Source organism: Teleopsis dalmanni, chromosome 2 (assembly GCF_002237135.1).
Source record: "Teleopsis dalmanni isolate 2A chromosome 2, ASM223713v2, whole genome shotgun sequence".
NCBI lineage: Eukaryota > Metazoa > Arthropoda > Insecta > Diptera > Diopsidae > Teleopsis > Teleopsis dalmanni.
Genome location: NC_051847.1, coordinates 82,859,537 through 82,871,020, shown reverse-complemented (window position 1 = coordinate 82,871,020; position 11,484 = coordinate 82,859,537). Strand labels below are relative to the sequence as shown.

General features: G+C 27.9%; 1 protein-coding gene across 1 annotated transcript in view; it reads left to right on the top strand.

Annotated features, from left to right (window-relative positions):
* The window catches only part of LOC119685345 (putative fatty acyl-CoA reductase CG5065), a 60,943-nt gene extending 49,518 nt beyond the window's left edge, over positions 1-11,425 (top strand). The window contains exons 2-8 of the mRNA XM_038099600.1: positions 3,436-3,645; positions 3,731-3,809; positions 3,869-4,294; positions 10,510-10,705; positions 10,761-11,000; positions 11,103-11,234; positions 11,293-11,425. Of these exons, the coding sequence (XP_037955528.1) occupies positions 3,448-3,645; positions 3,731-3,809; positions 3,869-4,294; positions 10,510-10,705; positions 10,761-11,000; positions 11,103-11,234; positions 11,293-11,425 (1,404 nt within the window). The 5' untranslated portion in view covers positions 3,436-3,447. The remainder of the gene's footprint in view (positions 1-3,435; positions 3,646-3,730; positions 3,810-3,868; positions 4,295-10,509; positions 10,706-10,760; positions 11,001-11,102; positions 11,235-11,292) is intronic.
* The last annotated feature ends 59 nt before the right edge of the window (positions 11,426-11,484 follow it).

Sequence of the window (11,484 nt, the reverse complement as noted above, 5' to 3'; positions counted from 1 at the left end):
GCGGAAGTGATGGTTGACCAAATAGGGAAAGAGTAATTACAACGCCTTGGTTTACACTACTTATCACATCTTGCGCTGTACCTCCATATTCAGATACAATACTTCCTAAATACTGGAATTTTGTCCTTCATTAATACGTACAATGATTCTTATATGTTTTAACTATAATTTTTTGTCTGATTATTCCGATCCATCAGAATAAACACTTTTTTGTGCTCTTTGACTCAAGGTTCCACTTATAATCACATGTTTAGCGTACTGTAGCTGTTGTAGCTACGAGTGTGCCTATTATAATCAGTAATCAATCGTTAATTATCAATTGTACCAGTTGTTAATTAATACAAAATTAATTGATGGTTTTTGTTTTCTGTTCAACCCACCGGCTGGTTGTGGGAATAATACTAACACATATATTAAATTTTTTAGTATTATTGTAAAAATAAATTGATGTGATTGTAGTTTTAATTGATTAGAAGTATTACTTCTTGCTCTACACTTTTATAAACTTTTTTACTTGTTCAAGTAGAACACATATAAAAACGCTCTCAAGTAACGAAACAAATTACTGTTGAGTTAATCAACATTTATAAAATAAAAGTTATTCATATTGAAAACTGCCAATAAATGTATATACCTACAGTAAACATGATATATGTTTTTATTTACAAATATTTAATGATTGATTCGAAACGACAAGTAATTTTCTACTGCACCAAAATAATTATACTTACATTATTAATACTAGGCTAGGTATTGCTTAAGAAAATTAAATAAATAAGTAACTTAAAACGTGTAAATGTGTAACATTAAATGATAAAATTAATGTAATTTTAGTTCAGAAAGTGTTTATTATATGCAATTAAGAAATTGTTCATGTGCGATTCTGTTAGGAAACCAAAACTACGAAATGCTTAAACAACGCTTAAAAGTGGTTTATTAAGCTTACTATTCTGTGTTTAAGTATTGCAAAATTCTTTTGCCAGTAATAAATATAAAATAAATATGATTTATAGTCGGATCGATTTTTTACATAATAATTTTCTTTTGCGAAATTAATGTATCGCACAGATTGCGTTGTAATCTACAATTTCGTTTTCAAATGCTCGAAATTGAAAGCATTTTTCTATGGCAACTTTTAGCCAAGTATGATTGCTCCGACTGCACATTGCGTTCCTTTCCAACTTTGCACATTTCGCGGGTTGCACAATTTTCAAACATAACTCCAAAGAAATTCATTTCATAGACCCATAACCACACAACGAGTTTTTCGCTCTACACGTTATTTTAGCTGAATTTAATCTTTTCGGCAACTTTTTACTTCAAGCGCTGCAATTTTAATTGAAATACATTTTTGTATTCGCTTTTGCAATGAAAAGCAGAAATAATGGAAATAAACTGCAAGTAAAATGTAATGCAAAAATTCGAATATCGTGTGAAATACCAATAAATTTATTAAAAGACATGACATTATTGCTAATCGCAACCAATTTCTTCTTCAATAATCAATTAAGTGTTTGTTTATATTAACTTTAATGATCGTTAACATTAAATTGGAAGTAATTATTAGGTTAATATAGTATTATTATAGATGTTGTTGTTATAATAACCCATTTTACATGTTTATTTTAAGATCTGTACTTATAATTTGATAAGGAAATAATTTTCTCAAGCACTTAATAGGGTAATTTAGCATAAAAATACTTGCCAATCTATAATATTAAAACCGCAAAGTAATTTAATAACTAAATAAAGACCTAGAGATTTCCAGCGCTATTATTAAACCTTTAATTGTAATACTAAACAGTAGGACTTAACTGACGGATAATTCATTTCTGAATTTGATTTGAATTATTGAACGATTTGAATTCTGAATTTGATTTGGCAATAAATCTGTTATTTACATGTCAATCGATTGTACTAAATACAGATCTCATACTTTAAGATATCGAACCTTATCTTGTCACATTGTAACATCTTACTGGTCATTGTTACAATGTTTTCTTAACGGTTATTCCTTTAATGGTTTCATTTTAAAGAGTATGCCTAGTAGTCCGAAGAGGATATGTAAACTAAAATAATAATTTCCTTAATATAACAGCTGATTTACTCATAGAGAAAGTAAAACAATGTTAATACATATACTTTTATCATATTCGTAAAATTAACTGAAATCAGTCCTTCCTTTTATACATCTAAACACATGTTATGCACATAGTTGTATCAATCAGATCCTTTTTATTTTAATAAATTAATAGTGATGGAATTCTTACTAGATATATTTTCTACTTGTTATTCTACAACTTCTTAAGAGCAGTAACACTTTCTTGGAATTAAGGCATTTCAATTTTAATTTCAGCTCTAATGGATTTTCTGCAGGCATGTCGTATTTCCTGCTATCTCTAGAAAATCTTCATTCGGCGCATAATATTTCTTACTTATTTGAAAGTAATATTTTTCTATGTACCTTACATAGAATCCAATTTCATTGATTCGTTTTCGACAAATTCACTAATATTGAACTCATATTCATAAAGAGTCCCTCTTTAAGGTTTCAATCGATTAATTTCGCTATTTAATACGCTAGTAGTCTAACTGCCATATAGATATATAGGTAGACAACAGCAGTGACTATATTGCTTTGTTGCATCATACTGATTAAAAATATGCACATAAAAATCTAGATAAAAAGTAATATATTATCCAAACTATTCATTAAATTATAATTTTTAATAAATATTTAAACTTTTTATACTTATTGACATTGAATATTTAAAAGTTACCGCGTTTAAAGTTTAATCGAAATTTTTCTTTTGCTCTCATTCTCAAATTTTTAATTTACATTGAAAACAACAACATTTAGGACCCAAGAATTGAACCCATTGTGATTAACTGATACCTAAATTTCTTATAAAGAATAATCAGTTTTTATAATTAAATATTATTATTAAGGACGTGTGCGAGTTAGGCTAAGTTAATGCTAAACCAAATGGGAGATTTTTTGGGATTTTTTACACTGCACACATTTGGCTATTTATCAACACGTATCGACACATCACTACATTATCGGCACAACTTAGAATTTCCCTCATTTAGAACGCAACTTAGCCTAACTCGCACACGACCTAAGTTAAATTCAAATCAAATTAAGTCAAATAAAGTATCACTACCTGTCAGGCGGCTAAAGCCATATCGTACATTTCTCTTCCAATTGTAACTTAATAATAATACATCACTACTATGTAAATTATATACATGATATGGTTTTGTAATAGTAATAAAATTTCATTCAATGTATCGTTGAATAAATTGACTAAATAATAGACATAAAAATTATATTATTACTGAGTTTATATTATTAATGAGTTATTAGAAATTAAAATCATATTATTGCTTATAAATATTAATATGTCATTATTATTTTAATTTTAATTATAGCAAATAATTATAATGGCGGATTTAACTCCAGTACAAGAGTACTATAAGGGTAAAACAGTGTTTATCACTGGTGCTTCTGGATTCATGGGAAAAGTGCTTTTAGAGAAATTGCTCTATTCGTGCTCTGAATTGAAGGAAGTGATTATAATTGTGCGTCCCAAACGTGGAAAGACTCCAGATATCAGATTAGAAGAAATGTTCAAATTGCCGGTAAGCTTCATCATATATAATCCAAAATAAGAATATATAATTATTTTGTAATTATAAAATATATTTTCATATTTTATTTGAATAGATTTTTCAACGCATTAAAGAAGAAAAACCAGATGTGCTTAATAAAGTGACAATTTATCAGGGTGATGTAACATTTGACTGTGAGTCATTGTAAAACTGTCATTAATGAAAACAATAATAATTAAATTTTTTTTTATAGCACTTGGATTAAGTGGTGATAATTACAAGCATGTTGTTGACAATACAAATATTGTTTTCCATATGGCTGCCACACTGAAGTTGGAAGGCAATTTAAAGGATGCGATTGAAATGAATTTGACTGGCACCAAACGTGCTTTGTGCATCGCAAAGGAAATGAAAAATCTTGAGGCATTCATACATTTGTCGACAGCATTTTGTAATTGCGATCAGGAAGTGATGTATGAGAAGGTGTACGAATATCCACATAAACCAGAGGACTTAATGCGTTTAGCTGAATGGATGGATGTCAAGTCTTTGGATGCAATTACACCAGATTTATTAAAACCACATCCAAATACTTACACATACTCAAAACGTCTGGCAGAACTATATGTACGCGATCACTATGAAACAATGCCTGTGATCATAGCCCGTCCAAGTATTGGTGAGTCATTAGCAAAGTTTTGGTTTTGTTTTTTGATATATCGCTTAGTGGAGAATTGCATAATCCTTCCTTATTTATTTATTGGTTGAGAGGTTAAAAGAAAAACTGAATTTGCCAAACACGTTTGTTCACTCACTGCAAAAAGACAAATTTTATTAAATCCATAAACAAACACAAGCTCTTAAAATTCTCTACAAGACATTGTTGTAAGCGTAAAATTCGTGACGATTACATGTTAGTTCAGTAAAGTGCAGTTCTTTTTATATAATATTTTTCAGTATAATTGCTAAAAAGCCAGTTATGATATTAACGTTTTTATATATGATATAAAACGGTTTATAGGATACTTAATTTTAAAATATTTTATTATTGTTTTACAACTTAAAATTATTCGTAGTATGAGGACAAACCGACTGTTTCATAATTTTCCATAAAAAATTTTTACTAGTAAAGTTATAAACGATTACATCTTAAAATTAATTATCATTAACAGAAATTATGAAATTTTTTAATATAATCAATTTTTAATAGAGTAAGAAAAATTTAGTTTAAATTGGTTTTATAAATAATTTTACACATAATTTTATAAAGAGTAATAACATCTGTATCACTAAATTAATCGTTCAGTATCTTTTTACATAACAATTTTTAATAGACACAACAGTTTAACTTAAATACTCACTTAAAGTAAATTTTATCTTCTCGGTCTTAATTTTGTATAGTTTCAAATTACAACTGACTAAATATTGTTCGAAATATAATGCAATTATTATAAACATTAAAACATCTAAATGGTACCATACTACCTAGAACCTTCTCTCCTTCTCTTCATATCATTAATATATCGAGAGTTATTAAGATAAAATCAACATCAGGGAGGTATAGTACAAATAAGTGGTAACATTTCACTACATCAATACTTTTTTTCTTTAAAAACATGATTCTACGGCAAGAAAACTCTTATTAGGCCTTAGCGTATTAGCTGTCCTAGTCCAATTAAGGTCAATGTATAAACATGTACTACACAGTTCCGTGTCACGCTTGAATACGTAACATAATAAATTCTCAATGAATGTCCCAATTCAGCTGTTCTTCCTATAACGCCGTTCATCTGTTTTTTTGTCACAATACATAATTTGAACCATTTTGATCATTCCTTGTTCTTATTATTTTGTTCTTCTCATTCCACCTTTCACTAAATCGTATCGTAACCAATATATTGGCTAAGATTGTATTGCAATTTCTTTCGTATTCCCTGCTATACAGATCATTACCGTTTACAAATATTTAAAATTAAAACGAAAATGTATAAATATCTCATTAGTTCATTGAACTTTTAAGGTTTAAAATTTGAATACTGAATTCTTAATGAATTTGTAACACTGATTTCAGTACATCCCTATTTTAGTTGTAAGAATATTGAACGGAAACATTTTACATCAGTTTTGGAATATGAGATATGAGATATATTTTTTTTTTATTTCCTTAGTAGAAATTAGCTGAGTTGGTTGGTGGGTTACTTAACTTGTCTTTTCGCTGCTATCTCAACAAAATTTCATTGTCTTATATGATAGAATATAATCTTTATTTGCGAGGCTTGAAAGTTTCTAGTCATTTTATATATGATAGCATAGCTTTGTTCTGGGATATTAGTAGTATCCTGGAATACCCTACTCTGGAATCTTGACCCTGTTTAATGTGTTCCTTCACAAAAGTTATCGTATTTATATATTATAAAGGCTTATGTGAAAAAACTGAAAATATGAAGTTATAACGTTTTAATAACTATTATTCGTTTATATTGCCGATGTAGATTTTATGAGTTGTGCACTTAAGTTGAGTTATGAAAATAATCTGCCTTGACGATTAAGTCATGAAAAACCCCAAGGCCTTAGCAACGCTAAGCGTATAAAATATATTAAAAAGATTTAATATAACGTATTACGATTTTATATAACTGTCAACAGTAAACTTTTGAAAATTTGAAAAAAAGTCTTTTCGTTATTTAGAGGGAATACTATTTGATACGTTAAGGACTGATTACAGTGTTCACGATCTACAAAGTAGTAATAGTTAACTTAATAACGTAATTACAAAGAATGATTTCAATATATAAAACGTAAAAAAAAATCTTATGATAGGTCTAATATTTACAGAGATACAGCAGATTCTACTTGAAAAAACTTCCAGTTGAAAAATTCTCTATATATCTATAGTTTTATCGGACTGGTTTATTAATATTTAAAAATTTCCGCATTTTTTAGTTTGAATTTTTTATTTTTTTTATATTTTTATCACTTTCAATCTCGTTTGCATATATCACGAAACAGACTCACTCTTTATTGGCATTCTACCCAAAGAGTTTTCGCTACTGCGAAAACTAGACACCATTAAGCGCCACTTAAAACAAGTAGTCTTACTGCTCAACGAGCCTCTTTAAGTTCAACTGTGGAAACTCAAAAACCGAACCAGTTTATTGCGTGGCAACATACATACACAAATATATTGTAACTGCACTTTGTATCTACATTACACAATGACTGAATTTACAAACATTTGTTTTAATTAAAAAATAAGACTAAAACAACAACAACTGGAAATGAAATCGTAACAGACAGCACGTGCAGATATTCTTGAAAAAAAACTGTAATTTGAGGTTGCATGCCTCATAGGCGATTTGTGGGTTGTAATTACCTTACTTAGAGGTTACGCCCATTTTAAAATTGATACTTATAAAACAATTGTATAGGAATTATAAAACTTTAAATGATAATTATAATTAATTGATTTTGGTATGTAATTTACACTAACACATGAGTACATCACTTATTACCTTTTTGCAGTGTAGTGACAAACGTCAATCAGATATAATGCTAAATTCTTATGATTCTCGCAAATGATCGCTACTCAATTATTTAATTAAAGAATTCCTGCTTAATCGATAATTTAATACAAGTAAAAATTAATGAATTAATTAAACATATATATATTGTACAGTGTATATTATTGCCAACAATAATCGTAGATAATATTTTACAGTAATTTAGTTATCTATTTTATTTTTTATGTTATATATTACATTTTAAAAAACTATTGTATGAATACTATAGAGCGTAAATAAGATACGATGAATAAGATAAAATAAGTAGGATAAGATAATTGAGATAAGATAAGTATTATAACAGATACTGTGAGAAAACAGTATAACAGTGAGATAAGTATTATAGGATAAGTAAGATAAAATTTATTTTATAAATTGGAATTTTGAATTTCACAATAATAATTTTAAATGTATATAATGATTTGCTCAAGTTATTAATTGCCAAAAAAAGATAATTTATCTTTGTGTACTTCCAGACTAATTTTACAAACATAATTATATTGTATATAGTGTTAGATACCATAGCAAGAAAGAGGTAAAATTAGTCTTATAATTTGTGGGTTTAAATATGAAAATGATAGTTTAAATATTTATATTTGCATTAAATTATTATAATATTGTAGATTCGCGCGTGGCATATACCGACGAAATTTTTGTTCAAATGTATATATACTAGAATATGTCCGCATTTTAATGTCGTAGATTCATCCGTAATATTAAACATTCCAAAATAATTTTTGTTAATATTTGCGAAATTCGATTTAAAATCACTCTATATGTAGTCAAACAATAGACAGAGAATAAACTTTCTGTCTATGCCTGTTGAGTTTTGGATTATAAAAAGAACTAATTTTTAGTAAAATATTTTCGTAGTCTGTCAAACTGTTCATCAATAAGAAAATGAAGATTAGTATAAGATCAAAAGATTTTGTAATCTTTTCTGGATTTAAATCTATATGGATAAAGTTTATCTTTAAGAGATTCTAAATTGCAATGTGATATTAAATTAACGAATAATTGTTAATATCATGAAACCAATTAATTTTCATCCACAAATTCAGTATATGTTTTTATATTATTTTTAATGATATCTCAAGAATTTATTATAGTGAAAGAAAAATTCCCGTGGTCCATAATTTCAGACATTGAAAATGCCTCCCTTGCATATTGAGCTAGAGAACATTTTATGTTTATTTTATATTTAGTATATTCTAATTTATTTTATACCAATTACGAAGTAAGCAAAGTGTGCTGAACCTAGTTTATGTTTTATTATTATTTCTAATTATTATTTTTTTTATTATTATTTATTTATTATTTTTATTATTATTTGTTATGAAATTTTTTATTTATTTTTAATTATGCATTATTTAATTACTGTTATACAATACTATTTTATGACATTTAATTATTTTGCATATTATTTTGTACAATATTATTGTTTGTAATAGTAGTACATATAAATTGTAAGCTGAATTTAATATAATATACGTACATTGAAAACATTACTATATCAAATTACTTGTATTAAATCATTTTCAATTAATATAACTGAGCTTCTAATGATCTATAATTTATGCATCTCCTATACTTTAAAGTTATCTAATAACCTTCTGATTGCTTCTTTTGTAAATGTAAATAAAAATTATTAAATTTAAGTTTTTATGCTTAAATATTTTTTGATTACTTTTTAAGTGTGAATTAAGTGTCAATTATCCACAAATGATGATCATTATTTGATCAGCAATGCTTGCACCAAAAAAAGCTTAAAATAAACAATGAACAATCAAATAAAATGATGGTTTTATCTCTTTATTAAAATATGCAAAGACAAACTATGGTATGCTAATTAATTCTTCAGTGCTTTCATTAAAAACATATGTGAATTATTTCAAGATACTTTACCAGCAAAGAAAGTGCTCAAATATCTGAAATCGATTCCAATTGTTATAAAAGTGAACACAAATAAATAACACTCAAGATAATTAATTTTTATTTACAAAATATATATTTTTGTACAATATAATATAATTAATATAATCACAATGTCTTATAAAATCGCAATTTTTTTAATTAACTAACAAGCAATTCAAATATAGTGACTTAAATATTGGTTACTTACTATGCTATACACTCAATACTAGACCATATCGTCTTAATCGTCTTAACATAGTAGATTTTAAAGTGCTTTGAGTTTTTTCTATTCAAACTGTACTTCAAATATTGCGGATAAAAAAAGCAGAATTGTTAATATGTGTAAGTTTTTTAACGTTAGACATGTTAAATTTGTTATTTCAATCAATGCTATGTTCGAAAAGTTGATTGACTTTGAGTTCTCTGTTCTAGGGGGCCCGGAAATGTGCTATGTACAGCTGTAAAATCGTTATCCTGAATTTGTTATTGCCATAACTGACCAGATTTCCCTAAAAAAGTGGAAAGACAGCTATACATTACATACGCATTATAGTTTCTAGAGTTTCCACGAAACCTTATATACTAGAGTATCTATTAAAGTAGATACTCTTTTTAATATATAAATTTAAAAGCTTACAAACATTACAATTTCTAAGTTGTAGGATTTTGGATTTAGAGATTTATTGTTCCCCCTTGATATCCGAACTCATACTCCAATTTATTTACCAGAGTCGATGAATAGAATATCATACGCCCAGATTTACGATCTGAAGACATTACTATAAGTATTAACATCAAAGTTGTGATTTTACAATTTCTATTTTCTTCTATTGAGTTCAATTTTAAATTTAGTCCTTTTTAAATAAGTTTACAAATAAAAATAGTAGTGTAGTTTTTAAAGATTAGATAAAATTTTCAAATAGTGTTTTATTAGATTTCAGTTTGAATATTATGATTTGAGCTGCATTACCTTATTTTTTATATATAAACACAAAATGTATATAAAGCAAATATCCTCAGTACCTTATATACACGCCTAACTATATCAATGCTTAAAATACACCCAACACTCTTGCTTCTCTCTACTATTTTGCAATTCTTACAACAACTGAAACGCTCAATACGTGTGTGATGAAGTCATTACCAGTAACTGCTTTTGCAAGAGAAAATTTTAAAAATTCCAGCAACGGTATTTTTCTCTGAATGCTTGACACAAACATATATGCTTCCGCAGAGCTGTAAAAATTTTACTAAGGAGCCGCAATTCGGTATGTTAAACAACAAAAACACGCGTTGCGTGGGTTAAACCTATTGTATATAAATGTGTTCGATGTTATGGCCCACATGTGCCATATGCCACCCATCTACCATGTATACTAATAAATGTCAACTGCTTTACGCTACTGATACTCGTATGTAGTATCACCTTCAGCATATGAACCGATACCTGGCTGGGTGGACAATTTAAATGGACCCACTGGACTTATGGTTGGGGCTGGTAAAGGCGTTATACGTTCAATGTTAATCGACACGCGTCAAAAATCTGAAGTTATACCAGTGGATTATGCTATTAATGGTCTTGTTACCATACCATACAAATTCAGCATTGAGGATCGGTATTTTTAAACGAAACCTTATATAAAACATTTTGAAGAAGATTAACATTTCTAGACCAAACGACATACCGGTCTATAACATCACATGCGCTGATCATCGCAAAATTCCGTGGGGCGAGGTAATTGAATTGAGTAAAAAAATTGGCTATCAGTATCCGGTTGAGGCTGGACTATGGTATCCAGACGGCTGCATAACTACTAATCGTTTTCACCATCAAATAAATGTATTACTTTTTCACTGGATGCCGGCTTACTTTATAGATTTTATACTTTTTATATTAGGACAAAAACGTTTGTAAGTTATTCATAACCTCAGCTAAGGTCTATTATGTTATATCATTTTTAAAAATGGAACTTTTAGTAAGTATGTATATAATGTCTATTTGACTATCATTAGCATGATACGCGTACAGAATCGTGTACAAATCGGATTAGAGGTTCTACAATTTTTCACAATGCGTGCTTGGGACTTCAAGTCCACTGGATATGCTTCACTCTGGAACATACTGTCGGAAGCTGATCAGAAAATGTAGGTAAAACCTTAATAAAAAAAGTTATTAAGGCACTATAATTTTGTCCACATATAGTTTTAATATGAATATGGACCCAACGGAAGATATAGAAATGTATATGGTGTCGTGTGTGCAAGGTGGACGACAATATTTGCTAAAGGAATCACCAGAGTCTTTGCCACGAGCACGTAGACAATTAAAATTGTAAGCTTAAGGTTAGAAAGTTCTGAATATATACATATAAAAATGTGTTTATAGAATGTATTT